The sequence below is a fragment of the Podarcis cretensis genome, assembly GCF_951804945.1.
Source record: "Podarcis cretensis genome assembly, chromosome: 15".
NCBI lineage: Eukaryota > Metazoa > Chordata > Lepidosauria > Squamata > Lacertidae > Podarcis > Podarcis cretensis.
In genome coordinates, this window is record NC_137185.1 from 15,414,557 (window position 1) to 15,437,669 (window position 23,113).

Below are 23,113 nucleotides of genomic sequence, written 5' to 3' on the forward strand. Positions count from 1 at the left end.
GTCTGCAGGCCAGATTGAGAAGGCGATTGGGCCACATCCAGCCCACAGGCCTTAGGTTGCCTACCACTGTTCCAAAGTCATCCAATGTTGTGACCATCACTGCATCTCATCGGAGCAAATTCTGCACATGTACCTGGTGAAAAGGGTAACTACCTGTGTCAGATCTGAATCTTCAGCTTCCTTGGATGGCCCAGAATTTTATACACCATGTATAATTTTATACACCTTTGTCAAGTGTCCCCCCCCCCAAAAAGCTTATTCATTTCTTAATATGTTTGGAATTGCAGCTGTTTCCCTGTCAGATTCCCCGTCAACCCACTGGCTTGAAAACAGTGAGCTGTAAGACATTTCTGGAATGTAAAGAGGGCATGTGCGTTATCTGTCAGGAAATGCTTCTCGCCATATAGATAAGGCCGTTTCCTGTCCGTTTTCTTTTTGAAAATGTCAGTGTACGTACGCGCCTTCAGTATAAACCGTACCCTAGCACAAAAGACCCTTTCTTGAAACTTTGCGCATTTTGCTGCCAAAATCCAGGCGTGCCGCCCCTGCAAAGAATTCTTCCCAACTGAACGCCTTTGGAACGAGAGGAGCCACAGAACAGGCAGCAGCATTTGGGCCTCTTTTATCTCAGCTTGTAAAGGTTTTATCATTTTACAACAGCAATATCAAAAGTTAGCTTTAGCTAAAGGGAGATTAAAAAATGGAAAGGCCAAATGCGTAATTTTTAACAACTTAATTGGACCCTGGGGAGTGCCATATTCTTCCTGCTGGGTAAGCAACAGCCTTTTTATTGAAGAAATCCGGGTTGCCATTTATGCCCGTCATATTCCAGACAGCATGGATGAACGCTGGGATTTCTGAACTGGGGTGAAACTAGAGTTTTTGAGCACCTGATGGATGGAGAGCAGGGCTCCCACTCGGCCATGAAGCTCATTGGGGGTGACTGTGAGGGGCCAGTCACGGCCTCTCAGCCCAACCTACCTCACAGGGTTGGAAAATTGTAACGCAATATCTATTTTTAAAAGACCAGAGTAATAAAATCAAACAGTGGTAGATAACAGAGGACAAAGCCCAGAAGGGGACCACAAAACATGGCATTGCTGCAGAAAATTCATTTTTCGCACGGCGCAATTCCTAGACAAAAATGTGTGTAGAGTTGGGAGAGTAATAACACAAGCCAGAGGTGGGTTAATAGTTTTTACTGCAACCCCAGGAACTGGATTCAGCAACCCCCTCAATGGCATCAGGTGGCTCATTTTACTTTGCCTGAGTGGTTTGAAATCCAACCTCACAAGCAAAGGAACAGGCGGCTGCAGATGATCTGCTGATGGGCAGTGCCTACAAATCCCGCCTTCAGCAGGGAGCCGCATCATTTCCTAACGTCCTAGGGGTGTGGCTCATCCAAAATGGCCTCATAGGGTAAATGGAAAGGCCTGGTGGGACAAATCAGGCCCAGAGTCCAAACATATCCTGTGGTAGCCCCGGGCAGAACAAGCAAGGAGCTTCGCCTTGCTCGCCTCTTCCAGTGCCTGAACAACTGAAGCAAATGTTTCAAAAACGTTCCCTGACCCACACACGAGGGTCCTATGGTTGTAGCCACATATATCAGATCTCTTCGGCCAAAAGGGGAATTTCACATTAATGCCACACAGCCTAAGGCCACTTATTGGGAAATCTGTGCAGCCAATTACAATTCTGTATGAGGAAATATATAATGACCTCCATTAACAAAGAAATGTTCCAAAATCCATCTCGTCTACCAGAAGCACAGGAAAGCGTTTTTATCCCTGCTCAGGCGGTGCTTGTCTTAAACACAGACAGAAGCAAGCTCCCTCCCTTTGGGAGCCAGAAACAAGTCCTGTGGAAAGCTTCTGCAGAGGATCACCCCAAACTACAATGTCCAGAATTCCAAGTGGAGCAGTGGAGTGAGACCACATTGACACCATATCTTTAAAGCATTTTAAACAGTCATGGCTTCTCCCTCCCCCAAAGAATCCTGGGAGCTGTAGTTCATTAACGGTGTTGAGGCTTTCCATCCAAGAGCTTGTTTAATGGTCAATTCCGCCTTCCTTGGGGACTCTGCAAATTATAGCTCTCTAAGGGGAAATGAGAGTCTCCTAAGGACTCTCAGCATGCTTCACAAACTACAGCTCCCAGAATGCTTTGCGGGAAGCCATGGCTAGTTTAAAGCGGTATCAGATGGCTCTCTATGTAGGGCTGCTCTAAATGTAAGGGGTGAATGTTGCCTTAGTGTAAGCACACTGTTTTGGTGAAACCAGATCAAGTGTGGCAGAATCCAGTTAAGCGAGACAGACAGACCTTTGATAAGCTGCCGGCACCCAAATTTAAGGCAACTTTGTTTTCCGTTTCCTGAGAGCTGAGGCAGGTTACCCAAAGAACAGAGACCCCAAAGATAGCGTAGAATTCAAGGGCTTGGCTTCTTGCTTCAAGCGTGACACCACAGTTCCCTCATGTTCCTGCAGGGCCCAGGTCTGGAGAGACGCCCAAGCCCCTTTGGGACAAACTCCACCATCCACAATCTGGAAGAACGAAGCATGCCAGGGGGCATTTTGGTGGGGCCTGTGATCTTCCTACCTCCCCTCCACCTCACAGTTCTGTATAAAACTTGGAGCAAAAATCACCTGTGGAAATGCAACTGGGGAATGTTCAGGGGTGCGAATTTCACACACAGAAACCCACGGAACCACTGACTACGTGGCAGGAATCTGACCACACTGAAGGGATCAAGTGAGAAGGCTAAAAGGCAACACTGGGTTTCCAGGACTGCAAACAGAACGAGGTGCAGTTATTGGCCCCGCTTGGGGAGAAGCACAAAGTTTTCACGGTTACCTTTTGCTCAAAAATGACAAATTGCTCTTGCCTGCTTCTTCGAAAGCACATTGCTCATCAGTGAGTAGAGTAGAAGATGAGAACCCGCCTCAGATTTGTCTGGTGGTTATCAAAGACCTCCTTGCAAAGGTTTCCGAGGCTAATGTAAATGCTAAAATCTCCCTGGAAAGATCTTAAACCAACCTGAAGTTCTCGAGACTACAATTCCCATCATCCCCCAGCCAGCATGATGAGAGTTGTAGTTCAAATCAACTGGAAGGTGAAGGCTTGTCTATAGACTGCGGCTCTAAAAGGAGTTCTGGATGTTGTTGCTTTGAGAGTGTCAACACCCCGAGATGTCCTTGGCTTTGTTCTTCCGTTGGAATCGGGTGTCCGTTGGGTCAAAGCCCCTTTCCTTCGCCCCAAAGACAGCCCACTGAGGAGTCGGGGCAACATAGTCAGCCGAGGTGAACATCTTGGCTCCCCCGCTCTGCTCGTACTGGCGGAAGAGATCCTGAAAGCGATCGTAGTTGATCCAGGTGTGCCACTCCCCGCTGATCTTGAACTGCAAAAGGAAAGAGACACACACCCACCCATGAACCATTGATCGTCCCCCTCCAGAAAAATTGTTTAATTTTAATTTTTTTAAAAATGGGACAGAGAACAAAATATCAAATCAGAGACAGCAAGCTCAGTTGGCACAAGCTTGAGGGTTCAAATTAAACTCTGCCGCATCAACAACAAAAAGATGGTGACAGTCAGGACTGCAAAGCCATGATCAAAACTGTGTGTGCTATAGAATTCCATTGTCCGATTCAAAATTATATTGCCCAGGTTGGGGTACACCAGAGTTCCCCCTTGATGATTTTGATCAAGGTCAGGGTGAGACGTTCTCTCCCTTCCTTGGAGAGGTAAATAAAGACTTATCAGTTCCTTTCCCCCGTGACTACACCTGACCATTTTCTAAACACTTTTTGTGCCATTGTTTGATTACCATTTTTCCGACGTTTGCATCTGCTGTAGTTTTTACAATATTGTTTTAATTGGTGACATGTTTGTTTTTGTGTGTGTAAATATTGATTTACTGTCACTGCCATGAAGCGTTTTGAACTGTGTTACAATTGAAAAGCAGCGGGCAAACAAAAAAAATTATAAGCTGAAGACATCCTTGCAAGCTTAAGGATCAGAAACTTGAGGTCGAGAGTTCAAATCAATGGTGGCAAAATAAGGATCCGCCTACCTTCTTGTGGGCGATCAGGAGGCAGTTGGAGTGCTCATGCTCGCAGGCGATTTCGTAGTCCGGGAGAAGGTCCACCAGCTCCTGGACAAAGTGCCCCACCTCCTCGTGCCACGGGATGTTGGCCATGGTGAGGTTGCTGGCTGAGCTTTCTCCACAGTAGGTCACACCCTGTCAGAGAAAGAGGGAAACGTTTCAGGTCTGAAGAGGAAGGGATAGAAACTGGTCTGGGGGGGTCACATGCAAACCAGCACTAAATCACATCGTTCCAAGTTAGACTTCTCTTTATTAGCAAGAACATAATCTACACAGGCTTGGTAGAGTGCCAGGCCTAAGGAGCACAGCAGCTCATCCCTGTAGACCTTGTCTCATGGATCAGTTGCCAAGACTCAAAATCCCCATCTCCCAACAGCCGTCTAAGTTCCCTCTTCTCCAGGGCCTTTTGCTAGCAATCAGAGACTGCACTTGTGTGAAGCCAAACTATCCTCCGCACTCTTCATGCCTCTTATGGTTCTGGGAGATCAGGAGTGGGGCGGAGCTTGTCGCAGAAGAAGGAGATACCTAGGAGTCTCCACCAACCAGACTCCTCTCTGCCTCTTGGCCTCCCTCCTCCCCTGATTCAGTTTCTGCCTCCGAGTCTGGGCTTCGCTCTGCCACAGATTCTTTCTCCCTGCTCATTAAACCATGTTGCCTCTTCAGCTTTTGACACTTCCTTCTCCCTCTGGCCACGCATCATTGTCCCACCACCTCTCCCCGGGCTCTGAGCCTTCTTCCCTTGGAGGTTCCCCAGCTGGTTCCTCCCACCATTCCTCTGTGTCCAACCAGTCCGGGACACAAGTGGTCCACTACACCCACTCTTCCCAGGCCACACCTCTCACCAGCCCAGCATCACATCCTCCTTGTTTGGGCCTGGCTGGAGAACAGGGGACACATTCACACTACACATTTAAAGCACTACAATACCACTTTAAATAGCCCTGGCTCCCCACCCCCTGCTGCAGAGAATTCTGGGAGCTGCAGTTTGTGAAGAGCACTGAGAGTTAGGAGGCCCATCAGAGAGCTACAATTCCATGAGTTCACTGGGGACAAGGATTGACGGTTAAACCACTCTAGGAATTGTTGTTCTGGGATAGGGTCTCCTAACACCTCTCAGCCCCCTTAAATAAAATAATAATAATAATAATAATAATAATAATAATAATTTATTCTTTATACCCTGCCCATCTGCTGGCTGGGTTTCCCCAGCCACTCTGGGCGGCTTCCAACCAAATATTAAAAACAATACAGCATCAGACATTAAAAACTTCCCTAAACAGAGCCTTGTCTTTTAAAAGTAAAATAGTTTTTTATTGCCTTGACATCTGCTGGGAGGGTGTTCCACAGTGCAGGCGCTACTACTGAGAAGGCCCTCTGCCTGGTTCCCTGTAACCTCACTTCTCGCAGCAAGGGAACCGCCTGAAGGCCCTCGGCGCTGGACCTCAGTGTCTGGGCTGGGTGATGAGGGTAGAGACGCTCCTTCAGGTATACAGGACTGAGGCCGTTTAGGGCTTTAAAGGTTAGCACCAACACTTTGAATTGTGCTCAGAAACGTACTGGGAGCCAATGAAGATCTTTCAGGACTGGTGTTATATGATCTCGGCAGCCACTCCCAGTCACCAGTCTAGCTGCTGCATTCTGGATTAATTGCAGTTTCCGAGTCACCTTCAAAGGTAGCCCCACATAGAGCGCATTGCAGTAGCAAACTACGGCTCCCAGAATTCTTTGGGGGGAGCCTTGACCAAAGGCCCATTTAGCCCAGCACAACAGCCAACCACATGCCTCGGGGAAGGCCATAAGCAGGGACACAAAGGTGACAGCCCTCTCCCATCCCTTGAACCCAGGAACAAGCAAGTCAGCCATACTGCTGTTGGACAGGGAGACTCCACTCTGCCAGCAGTGACAGACCCCCCTCTCTCCTCCACAAACCCACAAACTATTTTTGCAAAGGCAGGTCTGAAGTGCAAACAAGAACCCACTCTGGAAGAATGGCAGATGAAGGTGATAGACTATATGGGACTGGCAGAAATGACCGGCAGAATCCGAGACCAGGGAAAAGAGTCGGCGGAAGAAGACTGGAAGAAATTCAAAGACTATTTGCAGCGGTATTGCAAAATAAATGGACATTAGAGGGAGGTTGGACAGAAATTAAGTGATTACCAGCTGTAATGTAAAAGTTGAGTAATAAGTTATGATAAGTTATATAAGGATTTGCTGAGTTAAGATTGAACTGGAATACAAAAGGGGGAGGCAAGAGGAGGTCTGGGAAACAAGTTAATGGAAATAAGAAATGGAAATTATATTTGTGTTTTTCTTTTAACTTTGTATTTTTGCCACTTTTTGTGTATTTTTGTTTTTCTTTTTGTTTATTGTATCAATTTGGAAACTCTAATAAATATTTATTAAAAAAAAAAAAATGAAGTGCAAACAAGAGCAGCCAAACCCAACCTGCTCTTTGGGTATTTTGGTGTGATTTTTGGATCCAGGCCCATGCAAACCATCCCTGCAAAGTGTTAGCTGTGCAAACTTTCGTTGTTTTGGTAGGCTGAATTTGCACCCAGGGAGGGTGAAGTCTGTTATGAGAAGGACGATGCCACCCTGATGATCAACAACTCACTTTAACCTCGATAAAATCCGGTTTGCCAAGAGACACCAAGTCAGAGTAGGCCTTCAGTTCCTCCACGTTCCAGGCTTTCACCAGCGTGAGCCGATAGACAGTGCGCTGTTGCTGATAGGGGGAAAAGGAAGCGGGTTCAAATTAAATTGCGCCACATCAACAACAAAAAGAAGGTGACAGTCAGGACTGCATAGCCCTGATCAAAACTGTTTGCACTACAGAATTCCGTTATCTGACCACATTTCGAAAGCTGCAGATAGTGAGCTTTTCGGTCACACGCAGTGGAAGAGGCCACAAAGTGAGAGAGGGAGACTAAGGTCCACTAACACCATGCACTTAGACACTCATGGCTTCCTCCAAATAATTATGGGAATGATAGTTTGTTAAAGATACTTTAATAGAATTGCGATGTTTTATATGAGAGTGTAGCTGATAAACATTTAAACAAACAAAATTGAACATAAATAAGAATTGGGAGGGGGGATGAATCCTTAGTCACCCTGGCGTAGACATAGGCAAACTCCGGCCCTCCAGATGTTTGGGACTACAATAGAGGTCAGGGATGATGGGAATTGTAGTCCCAAACATTTGGAGGGCCGGAGTTTGCCTATGCCTGCTCTGGGATCTAAAAAGGCAATGCTAGCAAATATGAAATATTGTACCAGGCCTGACACGGAGAGGTGGAGGGGCTATCTGAAAGACCATATTCTTCCATATGAACCTGCCCAGGCTCTGAGGTATTTGGTGAAGACCCTTCTCTCAATCCTGCCACCCTCACAGGCACACTTGGTGGGGATGCGGGGCAGGGCCTTCTCAGTGGCTGCTCCCAGACTTTGCAACTCCCTCCTAGAGAGGCTAGACTGGCTCCCTTCTTGTCCTGCTGCCGGCAAGTGAAGACTGTTTTATTCCGACAGGCCTTTGTGGACTGGTTGTTTTTTTAAGGAAAGGGCTTTTAATAAGGCTGTGCTGTTTTCACTATGTATTAAAATTTAATTTTTTTTATATTGTCTTAATCCTATTAGAGTTTAATTACATTTTAATGATTGCCTTTTATATGTTTTTAGCTTTTTCTGTTGTATCTGTGCTGCTTTTAACTCGTTTGAGCCACCCTGGGAGAAAGGTGGGATAAAAATGCATAATCATTTAATAATAATAATAATAAGAGTAATAAAACCTGAGCCTAGAGAATCCAAATGCCTTCAGTTTGACCACAACCTTTCACTTACCTTATTGCAGCAACGGAGGGTGGGAGGGAATGACAACAATTGAACAGGGTACCTTTTCTGCCAGGGCTTGCAAGCTGTCCAGAAACCTCTGCCAGAAATCCTTGAAGAGAGGCCGATCGATCTTCTTCAAGCTGTCTCTGGTGCCTGCGTCGACGCTGACATAGAGCTGAGTCACAGGTTCGAGGCTCCTTTTCGGCAGGAGGGGAGGGGAAGGGAAGGGGGGGAAAGGCCCCAAGAGAGTTTAGAATGCTGCAGCCAAAGAAAAATCAAGATACATTTCCCCCTCCCTCGAAAAGGAAAAAGAGCTAGTCTAAAGCAGGGACAGGGAACCCTTTTCTAACCCAAGGGCCACATGCCCTCCTGATTATCTTGCTGGGGGCCACACGCCTGCAGCAAAAAGCAGGTGGAGTGATGGATGCTTCGTACAGTAAGCTACATTCCACACATGCAAAAGTCTAAGGTTCCTGGACATATCCAGGGAAGGAAGAGAAATTGTCACAGGTCAAGGAAACATTTCAGCAAGGCATGAGGACATAAGAAAAACTCTGCAGGATCAGGCCAATAGCAGAGGGCCTTCTCGGTGGTGGTGCCCACCCTGTGGAATGCCCTCCCATCAGATGTCAAGAAAATAAACAACTATCTGACTTTTAGAAGACATCTGAAGGCAGCCCTGCTTAGGGGAAGTTTTTAATATTTGATGTTTTATGGCTTTTTCATCATCATCATCATTCTGTAGGGAGCCACCCAGAGTGGTTGGGGAAACCCAGCCAGATGGGGAGGGTATAAATAAATAATAATAATAATAATAATAATAATAATAATAATAATAATAATAATTATTATTATTATTATTATTATTTAGTCCAGCATCTTGTTTTCACAGTGGTTGACCAGATGCCCCAATAGGAAACTTCCCAAGCAGGATTTGAGTACAAGATCAACCTCCCCCCCGAAATCCTTTTTTCCTGTCCTGAATCTTCCAACATAGTGGTAGGAGAGAGGGAGAAAATCCTTTCTCTATCCACTTCCTCCATGCAATGCATGCCTTTTATAAACTCGTATCATGTCACCTTTTGCTCACCTTTTCTCTAAACTAAAAAGGGTCACATAAGGGTCACTGCATCCCCTTGATCCCTCTGGCTGCCCTTTTCTGAACCTTTTCCCAATAATTCTGGTCTCTCAGCCTAAGCTACCTCACAGGGCTGCTGTGAGGGTGAAACGGGGAGGCAGAGAACCCCGCATGCCATCTTGAGCTCTTGGGAGGAAAAACCAAGGGAAAGAGACGGAAGGATAACGAGAAAAGCAGCTTCTCTTCCGGGCCTCACCTGATTTCCTCTGGGAACTGTGCATTTGTAACGAGGAAGCTTGAAATGTTCTTGCGATGGAGCAGCTTTAGGAAACGGTTGATTTCGGGGTACATGATTGGCTCCCCAACAAGAGACAGGGCACAGTGCTTGGGTTCCATCCCTTCTTCAAAACGGTTGTTCCTCACGCCCGGGACGCCTGCAAAACGGAGGAGAAGAGGGGTGTTTGTGGGCTTGCGCAGATGTAGCCTAAACAGCTCCACCCACTGAGGGACTGGGAGAAAGAAGCTGACAAGTGGGTGGGAGGGAGGAGTAAGAACCTGGCACCCAGAAATCTCCATGTGGATCTGCGCCAGTAGCAAAATGCGCCAGGCGCTTGGGGAATTTCAAACTGCTGAGATTTCCATTCCACCTTAAGGAGCAGACGTGTGGAACTGTTGCGTGTCACATGTCTGTTTACATTCCAGCACAGCTTGCTGGGAACTTCTGTTGTGTGTATAGCTTTTTCTCTGTCTCTCTGAGAAGACGAAGAGAGAGACAACATGTTTCTTTGTCCTGATTTATGATTAATAAATCTGTAGTTGTAGTATGCTTTCACAAGCCTCACACCTATTTTGTGTGCGCAGTTCGATCTGCTAATAGTGTGCCCTGGCTTTGAAGCCCAGGTCACTGATTTATGTCGGAACAGAGGCCGATGGGTCTTTGCAGCGGGATGGCTGGATGGGAGCGACCCAACTGGGGCTAGCCAGCTGGCCTTGAGACCCTCTGCATGTCAACACGAACATGGCCTACTGGCAGCGGTTTCAGGCAGTTTCTCCCACTCCTGCTTGGAGATGCTGCCTTGGGATTGCAAGGCACTGAGCAAGAGCACAGGCAGCCCCTGGAGTACCTTTGAATTGCTTGATCAGGCTCTGATGGTTCTCAATGGCCTCCTGCAAGATCATTTCAGGAGGGTCCATTTTCCACCGCCACTCCGTGCCCACAGGGTTTGTGTGGTGCCTGAAAATAATTTAATACAAATTAAATATACACTCCACCATAGTCACTGTGAATAGATTGTACAAAGCTACCTCCCACACATATAAGGCACCCCTCCTTCCATTCATAAGAAAAGCCTTAATTAATCAAAGCAGGTTTTCAGCATTCTGTCCTCATTAGTGGACAGCAAGATTTAGGCCACATTCACATAGCGCTATGATACCACTTTAAGCAGTCATGGCTTCCCCCAAAGAATTCTGGGAGCTGTAGTTCATTAAGGATGCCGAGGGTTGTTGGGAGAAATCCCCATTCCCCTTCTGGAACTACAATTCCAGGCTTCCCTGTGAAAAGGGATGGTTAAACAATTCTGGGAACTGTAGCTGTGTGCAGGGAATATTGGACCTCCTAATAGCTCTCAGCACCCTTAACAAACTACTGCTATCGGGATTTTTGGGGGAAGCCAAGACAGTTTAAAGTGGTATCATAGTGCTTTCTAGCTATAATGTGAATGCGGCCACAGATTCATAAGAGACCTGCTGGATCAGGCCAACGGCCCATCTAGCCCAGTATCCTGTTCTTACAGTGGCCAACCAGATGCCTGTGGGGAACCTGCAAGCAGGATTCAAGCACAAAAGCACTCTCTTCTCCTGTTGTTTCTGGCAACGGGTATTCGGAAGCATTAATATGGAGGCAGAGCAAAGCCATTGTGGCTAGGAGTCATTGATAGCCTTCTCCTCCTGCATTAATTTGTCGAATCCTCTTTCGACCTCCTGTGGCAGTGAGTTCCACGGTTTAACTCTGTGCTGCATGAAGAATGGATTTCTTTTATCTACCCTGAATCTCGCAATATCCAGCTCCACTGGATGTCCACAAGTTCTAGTGCTATGAGAGAGGAAGGAAAACTTTCCTCTATCCCCTTTCTCCATGCCGTGCATAATTTTATACACCTCTATCATGTTGCTTCTTACTTGCCTTTTCTCTAAACTAAAACGTCCCAAATGTTGCAGTCTTTTTTCAAAGAGGAGTCGATCACATCCTCTCTCTCTCTCTCATATAAAACTTGGCCACCCACTGAAAACCAGTTGGCTGCCAATACAGGAAATTTTACAAATGGCGACAACTCTGCTGCCACAAAAACCCATTTTTGGGTTGTTCCCCCAAAAGGAAAAGATATCATCATAAGAGGAGTGGCCTAGCTAGGGCCACCAGCAATGGCAGCTAAATGCAAACCTCCCTGTATAGGAGCAGTCTATCTCCAGCTCAAAAGGTACTCAAAAGGTGAACTACAGGGGAGGGGTGATGCAGTCATGCCTGGCTTGCAGATTTCCCAGAAGCAACTTGTTGGTCACTGCAGGAAAAGAGGATGTTGGGGGGTGGGGTGGGGCTTTGGTTTGTGTCCCCAACCCAGACCCAGTTTCTTACCTCCAACAGAAGACGCATTTGTTGGCGCAAGCCAAGCTGGGCGTGGTCTCCAGGCAGCGGTGGCTCTCAATGCCATAGAAGGTGTGCTTGTAACAGCCGCCTCTCCCACGGAGCATCGACTGGTGGGAGGCAAATAGAAAGCAATACGGTTAGAAAAAAAATCCCCAAAGCTAAAAATGCGCTAGAATCAAAACACATCCAACTAGCAGAGATTATTTATAGGAGGCCTTTGTGGAAGAGGAAAGACATCTCTTTAAAAGGTGGGCACAATGGAAGGGATGAGGAGCATCTATGGATCACAGCTGCTGCCATTCCTGACCACTTGGCCGTGCCAAAGTGGTCTGGAGGGCCACAGACATTCCTCTTCACTGATTTAAGAATCTACCCAGGGAAGGAAATTAAGTACCTTTGTCCACCGACAGAGCTTCACTCCAGAGTGGCTCCCGATCAACCTGTAGCCTGAAATCAGAAGAGAGATTTGTTTCCTTGAGCGTAAAGGGATCTAGCAGAAACACATTGATAAAGGAGCCTGCACCAAACCTCCTCCTGTTTTAGCCTGGTTGGAAACAGGTCCTTGAACTCTGGAAATGCCTATTTGCTTGCCTGGATGGAGAACAGAGAAGGCTGGGAGAATGTGAAGAAACGAGCCTACCGTACAAAGGTAAAACTCACCAGCATGTGCTTCACCCTGAAGGCTGCTCAGAAGTGAACCAGTGTCAGAGGGTGTGAGAATCAGCAGCAACAGCAGCACCTAACCCTAACCCTGCCAAATGATCCCTGGAATGTCGAATTATACCTGAGGAAATGTCTCCACCCCCATCGTTCAGCCCAAACACTGAGGTCCTCCTCTGAGGGTCCTCTGGTGGTTCCCTCACTGAGAGAAGTGAAGCTACAGTGAACCAGGCAGAGAGCCTTCTCGGTAGTGGCACCCACACTCTTTGGAACACCCTTCCATCAGATGTCAAGGAGATGAGCAACCTTCTGAAGGCAGCCCTGTATAGGGAAGCTTTCTAATGTGCAGTGTTTTATCATGTTTTATATTTGTTGGAAGCCGCCCAGACTGGCCGAGGCAACCCAATCAGATGGGCGGGGTACAAATATTAAAAACATTATTATTATTTATTAGGATGGAAGCTCTCAAACTCACAATATATTTGCAAATATCCAGCCTCACTTTCCTGAGGTTGGCACAGTTGCTTGAGAAAAGAGAGATACAGCAACCAGAACAGAAAAGGGCATGTACCTCGAAAGGATCCGTTTCCAAGCACCTTTTACCAACAGAGGCAAGATGCCACAACTGCATTTGTGCCTGGTTAGTGGGCTTCCCTGAGGGCATCTAGTTTGGCCAGAACAGAATGCTGGACTGGATGGTTTGATGCAGCAGAGCTCCCCTTAGGTTAAGGGCTGCTGATCAGGAGAGGAAAACTGAGACTGGAGAACCTGGAGACAATTCCTGCCAATCACACCCAGCTTTTTCCTGCCAATCATGTCCGTTTTTCTAGCCCAGGCAGGCCAAGGACAGGGGGCAAGCTTCTCAGTCTAGGACAGATGCACTCCCACCCGGGTCTCCTTGCACCCTGGAGTCTCCTGCCCCTTAGGCCTCCTTGCAGCCCCCATCACCTTGTTTCGTGAGGGCATCCCGCAAAGCTGGCGTGATCATCTCTCTCAAGGCATCCTCTCCTCTCCGCTGGAGCCGCCCCATCTTCTCAACCTCTTGGTCCAGCTCACGCTCTCTCTGCAGAGGGATGGCAAAACCAGGCCTCACTTTCTTCATTAGCAGAAGCAACAGGGCTTAATGAGCAACAGAACAAACACATTGCCAGCCCCATCAAATTCAGGGAAGGCACAAACATTCTCTTTAGCGTTGGTCCTAGAGCAGAAGGATGAAGGTACGTCTGCAGCTCTCCATAAGAACCCTGCTGGATCAGGAGAGGCTTTTTTGTGTTATGGAACTGTAGAATTGGAATAGAATGCCAAGGGTCATCTAGTCCAACCCCTTGCAATGCAGGAATCACAGCTAGAGAATCCCTGACAAAAAGCCACCCAACCTCTGATTGAAGCCCTCCCAATGCAGGAGAGTCCACCACCATCCAAGGGAGCCCGTTCCACTGTCAGACAGCTCTTACCCTCAGAAAGTTCTGCCCAGTGTTTAGTCAGAATGTCTTTTCCTGCGATTTGAATCCATTGGTTTGGGTCCTACCCTCTGGAGCAGCAGAAAACAAGCTTGTTCCATCTTCCTTGAGAAAGTCCTTTAGATATTTGAAGATGGCTATCACATCTCCTCTCAGTCTTCTCTTCTCCAGGCTAAGCATACACAACTCCTTCAACCGTTCCTCATAAACCTTAGTTTCCAGACCCTTGATCACCCTCCTCGGCACACGTTCCAGCTTGTCAACACCCTTCTTGAACGCAGCCATTTTGTGATATACCCCGCTCTCACAGCAGCCATTTTGTGACTGGTGCCCAGGGCCCTTTATCAGAATTCCAAATTTACCAAGTGACCCTCAAAAGGTTGGCAAGCCCAGGGATATGTCAAAGTGTTGGGGCCTGCTTTCTTGCTTTCTGCACTACTAACTCTTTCCATCAAAAAAATGGAAGTGTGATATTTATTTATCGGATCTTCATTAGTACCAAGGAGAACAAATTTATATGAGCCAAACCATACCATATACTGAATACAACCTCTCTACCACATGCTTTGTTATTAGTGTAAACAATAAAACCATATCAAATTGCATGAAAACTGCCACACTTCTTTTGCCCTCATTTTGAACTAGTCAGATTATTTTTCTAATACTGGAGTCTGCCAAACTGTGTTGTACCACTGGTCTAAGATTAGATTTCCAACCCCGACTTAGATCCCTGTGATTGTCATCTGAGGCCCTTTCTCAGGAGTTCTGGAGGGCGGCAACACAAGAACGGGTCTTTTCTGTGGTGGCTCCCCATTTGTAGAATGCTCTCCCCAAGGAAGCTTGCCTGGAGCCTTCATTACATATCTTTAGCTGCCAGGCGAACGCATTCCTCTTCAACCAGACCTTTGACTGTTAAACAATCTATGTTCTTTTAAGTGTGCCGGGGGGGGGGGGATATTCTTTGTTACATTATGCATTTTGTGTTCTTAAGTTGTAAACCACCTGTAATCTTTGGATGTAGTACGGTATTAAAATTTAACAAATACTACTAATAATTTAATAATAATTTAGGAACAGCTGTATACAAGTATTTTTATAAATGAATAAATGAACCAGCAAGAACACACGGCCACAGGGCTGAAAATAAGAGTTCACCATTACCTGGGCTTTCTTCATGTGGCCCATGACTCTGCCCAGGTCTTCCACATCCACCATCTGGTTCGCACCCTCTCCCTCTTCATTGCCAGAATCCTCTTCGCTTGTGGTCTCAAAAAGCTCCTCCGCCACCTCCTCCTGTGAAAACAAAAGAGGGCTTGCAAATGGCACACAGCCCCAAAGCACCCTGCTCTCCTCCACCCACCCACCCACCCCAACAAAAGGCCACTAGGCTGGATTTATTTCTTTTTTTACATTTATATCCCACCTTTTGCTCCTCCCATGAGCTCAAGGTGGCATACATAGTTCTCCCTCCTCCTCATTTAATCCCCACAACAATCCTGTGAAGTAAAAAAAAAAAAGGTAAAGGACCCCTGGATGGTTAAGTCCAGTCAAAGGCGACTATGGGGTTGCGGCGCTCATCTTGCTTTCAGGCTGAGGGAGCCGGCGTTTGCCCACAGACAGCTTTCCAGGTCATGTGGCCAGCATGACTAAACCGCTTCTGGTGCAACAGAACACCATGGCGGAAACCAGAGTGCAGGGAAATGCCATTTATCTTCCCGCCGAAGCGGTACCTATTTATCTACTTGCACTGGCGTGCTTTCGAACTGCTAGGTTGGTAAGAGCTTGGACAGAGCAACGGGAGCTCGCCCCGTCGTGGGGATTCGAACCACCAACCTTCTGATCGGCAAGCCCAAGAGGCTCAGTGGTTTAGACCACAACGCCACCTGCCTCCTGCAAGGCAGGTAAGGTTGAGAGACAGTGATGACCTCCCTTGATCTGGACACTGGACTTCTCTTGATGCAGCCTAGAATCGCATTAGCTCCTTGTGCTGCAGCATCACACTGTTGGCTCACTGTCCACTCCCAGTCCTACTCACCCTCTGCTCCTGCTCCAACGACGTCTCCTGCCCAGCCTTCCTCTTGGAGCGGCACTTGCCCTTCTTACACTCCCCTCTGCAGGCCGCCTTCTCCCCTCTGCAGAGGGCCTGGAGCCTGGCCAGGAACTTGGCCTCCCAGGCCTCAAAGTCGGCCTCCAGGTTCCCATGCTTGCTCTTCACCACATTGGCGTCCCCCAGGGCACAGGAGAGGACTCGCCGGGCCCCTAGCATCCACAGCCATTTGTCCACGCTCCTGCCCACCTGCGGCAGAAACACAAGAGACCTGCGCGTAAGCAATGTAGGAAGCTGCCTGAGTGAGACCGTGACGTTCGTCTAGCTCAGTTTTGTCTGCACTGACTGGCAGCAGCTCTCCAAGGTTTCAGACAGGGGGACATTCCCAGGCCTACCAGGAGATGCTGCTGGGGATTGAACATGGGACCTTCTGCATGCAAGGCAGGGGCTCTATCACTGAGCTACAGCCCTGGGGAAGGCAGACCTTTAGGTGATTGAGTCCTAAAGTCATCAATATGTACCTTGCCACCCTTGTCAAAATAGCCAACCGGGGGTAGGGAGCTAAAGATCTGGCCCGCTGGTGGAATCCTGCTATAGACCCAATTTAAAAGAAAGAACAAAATATATTGTAAAAGCAATGCAAGTGGTGGGATGGTATTAGTTCAAAAACGACCAAGTCTGTCCGAAAACCCGGGACGGTCCAGCAACAAGTCAAAGATGACTATTATGGGATGCTCTTCCTTGTAAGTTCTTAAGGGAAGATTGGACAGGAATCCCCTGGAGATTCTTTAGGGGCAGAATTTGCTCTCTGAGGGTAACAGGTCAGAATAGATGATCCCTTGAGCCCTCCCCCTCTTCTCAGTTTCTCATTGACTATTTAATTACTTATTTCATAAAATTCATACACTGCTCGATTGTAAAAAAAAACACAACAACAACCCTCCAAGTGGTTTACCACTTCTCGGCCTTTTGGCTAAGATCAAGTGTAGTAAGATCAAATTCTCACTAAGAAAAATCAACAATAAGTTAAGACTTTCGAAATGTCAAATTAACAATGAATTAAAAACAGATTAAAACTCGCAACATCTTTCTAAACATCTGGGTAGCCTTGTCTAAACAAGAACATTTTTAGCAGGCGCCAAAAATAGTACAGCAAAGGCGCCTACCTGAAATCAATAGGCAGGGAGTTCCCAAGTGCAGGTGCTGCTGCACAAAAAGATGGATTTCTTCCAAATGGGGAATGGGTATTATGTGGCACCTGCGGCAACACCAGTTTCACCAATCGAAGTGGTCAAGGGGGCCTATATGGGGTAAGATGATCTCCTGGGTAAACTGGTCCCAAGTTGTAAAGGGCTTTAAGATACTAATAGTAACAGCTTGAACTTGACCTGGAAGCAAAGTGGCAAGCAGTGCAGATCTCTGAGCACAGGTGGTATATGCTGACGTGGCCTCACTCCTGTAAGCAATTGTGCTGCAGCATTCTGCACTAATGGCAGCTTCCGGATCAAGTGCAAGGGAAGCCTCACATAGCGGTAGAATCTGCTCTTGGAGGGCAATGGGTCAAACTAGATGTCCTCCTGTGACCCACCCACCCACTGCATCTCAGTTTCTCACCAGCTATCAGTATCAATTCTAGCAGGAATGACAAAAGGGACTCACTGTGTTGTAGTGATCGGCATAGAGAGAATTCCCCAGGCCAAAGACGGCGTATCTCAAGCCCTTCAGGTACGTTTTGCCAACTCGAAAGTCACTGGATGCTTCTTCTAGCCACTTGCAGAACCACACGGCATTCTCTGTTGGCTTCCCATCTGTGTAAGTGGCAACTAAGAAGACGCAGATGTTCTTGCTGCTTGTCTGGAGAGATTCCCACCAAAGGGGGAAAAAGGTTTTTTCTCTGTTATTATTTTTACACCTCTCCCTCATAGAATTGTAGAGTTGGAAGGGATCCCAAAGGCCATCGAGTCCAACTCCATGCAATGTAGAAATCACTGCTAAGAAATATTAACTGCATGGAGTACAGGTTTTCTCAATTTATGTTTTAGTTTGCTAACCAATTAAACAATAGAGCAGCATAAAATGGCAGGCAGGAAAATAAGTGAGTCCTCTAAAGCAAAATGCACCTTTTCTCCCAAGTGATTAATTCATTAGATCTGCATAAATTTGCACCTCAGAAAATAATTGAATACTTCTAAAGTGAAATGCATCGCCTGTCTTTGAACAAAGCTCACATCCACTGCAGGAAGCGCTGTCTCAAAAGAGGAACTCCTTCTGCTTCTCTTGCACACAGGACAAAAGCCCTTGTTACCTACAGATTTAGAAGTACTTGCATTAAAATATATTCGAGTTTTTATGTCTGCTGACCCATTTCATCAGGGGCACCTTTTTAAGTCAATCGAAATGATTTTTAAATCAATTACACAGTAAATCTTCGCAAGTTTAAAGAGTTATCATCACTCAATTTGTACATTCCTGGCCATTGATCCATAGTCACCAGTATGTGGCATCTCTGAATGCCCAGAGCAGGAGAGGGGAATCCTTTTCAGCCCAAGAGACCTGCTCAGGAGGCACTGATGGCCACCAACTTGGATGGCTTTAAAACAGGATTAGACATAGACATGGAGAGGGCTACTATCCATAACAAAAGCTATGCAATGCCTCCCTAGTTGGAGGCAGCACTGCTTTCTGAATACCAGTTGCAGGAAGTGCTCTTGCACTCAGATCCTTCTTGTGGTGTTTCCCGCTGGTGCCTGATTGGCCACTTTGAATCGAGGATGTTAAACTAGATGGGCCCTCATTGGCCTGATTCATCAAGCTCTTCAGTGGTGGGCAGGAACCAACAAAAAGAGTGGGTGTGATCAGAAGCAAAAGTGAGCAGTGAATAATAATAATAATAATTTATTATTTGTACCCCGCCCATCTGGCTGGGTTTCCCCAGCCACTCTGGGCGGCTTCCATAGAAACCAAAAATACACTAAAATATCACACATTAAAAACTTCCCTGAACAGGGCTGCCTAAGAATGCGCTTCTTAGCTTTGCTAAGAAGCTACACTGCAACCCTTCCAACATATGATCAATATACTATCCAGAAAAGCCGTTCAAGGCCCCATTCCAGGCCAGAGGTTCCTCATGTTATAAACTTATACACTTTTGCACACCCCTGCAATATACCGTATTTTTCGCTCTATAAGACGCACCCGACCATAAGACACACCTAGTTTTTAGAGGAAAACAAGGAAAAAAATATTCTGAATTAAATGTTGTTGAAGAGACTTTGTGCAGCTATCCCTGAAGCCAGAACAGCAAGAAGGGTTGCTGTGCAGCAATCCCTCTTGCTGTTCTGGCTTCAGCGATAGCTGCGCAGCCTGCATTCGCTCCATAAGATACACACACATTTCCCCTTACATCTTATAGAGCGAAAAATACGGTATGCTGTTAAGATAGTCGGTGAAAGCGAGTTTCATCAGGTTTTTCATTTCCTGAGGCCCATGCATGTTTGAATCAGCTTTGAAGGTTTCCAACTTTTCTCCTGAGAGGAGTCCATACATGCTTCCTACAGATGGGACACTGAAAACGACTTCTACAGATGCACTTTGTCCTGGAAAGGTGTTTATCCAACACTGCAGCTACCTGGCAGGGAAAGTTGCACTTCTGGAACTTTCCCCTGCCACACAGCTGTGAACAGCACAAGAGCCTAGTTAAGGGAGAGATCTGGCAATGCCTGAGGTGCCTCCAAGCCGGCTCCCACCAAAGAAAATGAGAAGCAGGGGAGAAGAACGACCAACCTCGTCTCCTAGACAGTCATCGGGGTCATAGTCCTTCATGTTGATGACTTCGGCAGGCAAGTTAAGGGAGGCAACAGCCTCAGCAAGTATCGACGCAAATCTCTGCAAGGAGAAAAAGAAAATAATTATAACAATATTTATTCAATTTCTTACCTGAATTTTACCCTAAGGTCCTGGGGTAGAAAATACAAAATTAAAAACAGTTTTAAACGAATCACAGGTGCAAGAAGAAGGTGGCTTCTAAATAGATTGTGTGTTTCTGTGTGTTTATGTTTGTATTGCTGTAAACTGCTTTGATATTTGTACCACAGCAGTGCGTATATGTGTCTTCAGTAAATACTTTTTTATTATATTTGTTTATTTGTTGCACTTATTCTCCACCTTTTTCTCCAAGGAGCGCAAGGTGGCATTCATGGTTAATCCCCACAACAACCCTGTGAGGTAAGTTAGGCCATGAGGCAGTGATTGGTCCCAAAGCATCACCTATTGAGCTTCATGGACAAGTGGGGATTTGAACTTGTGATCTATGGTTGCAAGGGGTTCCATGGTCTAAATCAGAGGAATTTCAAATTTTTATTTCAAAGGAGAAATGAAGAAATGAATTAAGTTCCTCTGAGCACAAACAGAGTGCCTTCCCCTGAACAATAACAGCCACCACCACACCCACCCACCCACCCAAAGGAGAAGACTCACTTTTTAATCTCACTGGTTTTATCACAGCACTGACCTTTGCTGTTCCAGTTTGAGAACCAAAAAAAATCTTCACCCCGGTGACATGGACTTTGTCAGTGCTGGGGCCTTTCTGCTCTCCTGCAAGCCCTTCTGTAGCAATTTGGGGAAGGCTTGATTTTCTGAGTCTATTTCTATTCTGCAAAATAAGAAATATAAAACTGTAGGAATCCTAAAGCATCAGTCTTCAACCGGTCCAGACCCAAGACACATCACTGACTCCCAGGCTGCAACATGGGACCCACATTTCCACTTTTAATTTATACATCTGCGGCTTACATAGTCTTTCAACAAAGTTGAAATTAATTAAGTCAAAGTTTGGCTTACTTTTGTTATATATGTATAATACAAATAATGAAATAACACCTCTCCCCCCCCCAAACCACAGTATGCAACAATTTGGAATGCATGAGATTCTGAGAATTTAATAAATGTTTACATTAAACTGACATATTTATTTTTTACTTACTTGTTCTTTGATTATCATTGTATGTTCTTCATCTGATATCCCCAATCTAGATATGTATGTGCGGATTGTACTAATAACTTTTCATTTTAAATGGATGTAGGTGCCAATTTATTTATGGAAGGTAGCAAAGTCATTTCCTGCAATATTTGGTAGCTACATACTGTATCAGGATCAAAGGGGATCAAAGGGTAACTTTGATGTAAAACAAAATTGCTAATAAATAAATATATATACTTAATAGTTCTAATAATACATGTTCTTTAGCAGCTACCATGCACTAGACCCCTTCTTCAGGAAAGGTCACCTAGAACACAAAGGATGCTGGAACAGTGGGAGAAAGTACCTGCTTTTTGATCTTACTGACAAACTGGATGCAGAGCCAAAGGCTGATCCCAAACACCGCTCCAGAGTATAAGTAGAATCTGTTCAGCCACAAGAAAGCCAGGTGAGCATAGAGGCTGTCCCACGTCTCCATGGTCATATCTGGAAGAAAGCAAAAATGCAGTGGGCCTGTTAAACAGGCCTGTTTAGGATCATGGCGGAACACAAACCTCTTCCCCCAGTCTTTGACACTTGAGGTGTACAGAATTTTAGGACCCACACTATTCTTCTCTCTTAAACAAAACAAAACAGTTTGCAGTTTGCAAAACAGACTGCAGTTTGCAGTCTAAGTAGTTTGCAGTAATATATTGATACAGAAAATACGGAGTTGGCTCTTGCTGCCCAACTCCCCAAGGGACTGAATCCCCTGAGTCCACGATGGGTCAGAGATGGATGGATGGAGACAGGATGCAGTGAAAGCAAGGCGGTTCTTTACCCCCCCCCCCCTATTTACTACATCAATATTCATGTGATTATTGTTTCCAACTATTTTAATGTGTTCTACTTATTGTTTATTTCATAAAATTTCTATACAGTACAGCTTGATGGTAAAAAAAACACACCAAAACCCTCAAAGCTGTTTGCAAAAAAGATAAAACAATAAAATTACCAAAACTAAAAACAGATTAAAGCTCGCATAAACTTTCTACACATCGGGTAGGCTAAAAACAAGGTTTCTGCAGGTGCTGAAAAGGGTACAGGGAAGGCACCTCTCTGATGTCAAAGGGCAGGGAAGGACAGGTGCTGCCACACGAAAAGATCAATTTCTCACAACTGCGGAGCAGGAATTATGTGAAATTGTTGCAGACCATTCTAGGACATGAGGGCAAAGGGTGGGTAAAAAATCAAACAGACAATAATAACAACTGGGGTAAGCACACACAACTAAAAGACATCTGCTTCTTGGGACAAAAGCAATGACAAACCTAGACGGCATCTTAAAAAACAGAGACATCACCTTGCCGACAAAGGTCTGTATAGTTAAAGCTATGGTTTTCCCAGTAGTGATGTATGGAAGTGAGAGCTGGACCATCAAGAAGGCTGATCGCCAAAGAATTGATGCTTTTGAATTATGGTGCTGGAGAAGACTCTTGAGAGTCCCGTGGACTGCAAGAAGATCAAACGTATCCATTCTTAAGGAAATCAGCCCTGAGTGCTCACTGGAAGGACAGATCCTGAAGCTGAGGCTCCAGTACTTTGGCCACCTCATGAGAAGAGAAGACTCCCTGGAAAAGCCCCTGATGTTGGGAAAGATGGAGGGGACAAGGAGAAGGGGACGACAAAGGACGAAATGGTTGGACAGTGTTCTCGAAGCTACCAGCATGAGTTTGACCAAACTGCGGGAGGCAGTGGAAGACAGGAGTGCCTGGCGTGCTCTGGTCCAGGGGGTCACGAAGAGTCAGACACGACTACAACAAGCACACACACAATCTGTTCGGTTCCTTCCAAAAAACCCAATGCCAATTCGGCTTGAAAACCATCTCAGGGCTGTTTCCCGAGCAGGCACACAGTCCTTACCCATCTCTAGGCAATCGAGCGGCAGCAACAACCACAGCGGCTTCCAGCCTAGCAGGCGGAAAAGAGGTTTACTCTCGAGGAGCAGCCCCACGAGCTCCTGGAAGGGGCCATCTTGCCCACCCCGCGGGATTCTGGGAAGGCTTTATTAACCCCTTCGAGGTGGCAGCTTCTGCAAACGTCTCGCCCCTTACCTTTCCCCTCCACGGTTGTTAAAAGATTTTGATTGCGGGCAGGAAAGTTTTCCTCTCTCCCGCCCGACCTTTAAGCCCCATTGAACTCAGAAGGGGGTTACTTTGGAGTAAATCGTGTCTAGGATTTGGGCGGCTAATTTTGCAATACCCCCCTCTTCCTCCCCAACCCAATTTTATTATTTACTGTACAGTACTTTATTTACGAATCGCTTCC

General features: G+C 46.3%; 1 protein-coding gene across 1 annotated transcript; it reads right to left on the reverse strand.

The window, feature by feature from the left end:
- Positions 1 to 606: 606 nt before the first annotated feature.
- Positions 607 to 22,861, reverse strand: LOC307203609 (S-adenosyl-L-methionine-dependent tRNA 4-demethylwyosine synthase TYW1-like). The gene is made up of 16 exons (XM_079954528.1): positions 22,709 to 22,861; positions 21,153 to 21,292; positions 20,339 to 20,479; positions 19,612 to 19,713; positions 17,488 to 17,682; positions 15,817 to 16,077; positions 14,943 to 15,074; positions 13,270 to 13,384; positions 12,056 to 12,108; positions 11,650 to 11,768; positions 10,139 to 10,248; positions 9,271 to 9,448; positions 7,998 to 8,133; positions 6,720 to 6,830; positions 4,070 to 4,237; positions 607 to 3,394 (listed from the first exon to the last, which is right to left on the reverse strand). Exons 1-16 carry the CDS (start codon positions 22,710 to 22,712, stop codon positions 3,173 to 3,175), a joined length of 2,187 nt encoding a protein of 728 aa, XP_079810654.1. The 5' UTR covers positions 22,713 to 22,861; the 3' UTR covers positions 607 to 3,172.
- Positions 22,862 to 23,113: the final 252 nt, after the last annotated feature.

What these genes read in the sequence shown, in the direction of transcription:
- LOC307203609 (XM_079954528.1), bottom strand. An exon ending in CTCAAACTGGAACAGCAAAG is followed by an intron (nt 19,714 to 20,338) that starts GTCAGTGCTGTG and finishes TTCTCCTTGCAG; the next exon opens with AGATTTGCGTCGATACTTGC. An exon ending in AAATGCGTCTTCTGTTGGAG is followed by an intron (nt 10,249 to 11,649) that starts GTAAGAAACTGG and finishes AATTATTTTCAG; the next exon opens with GCACCACACAAACCCTGTGG.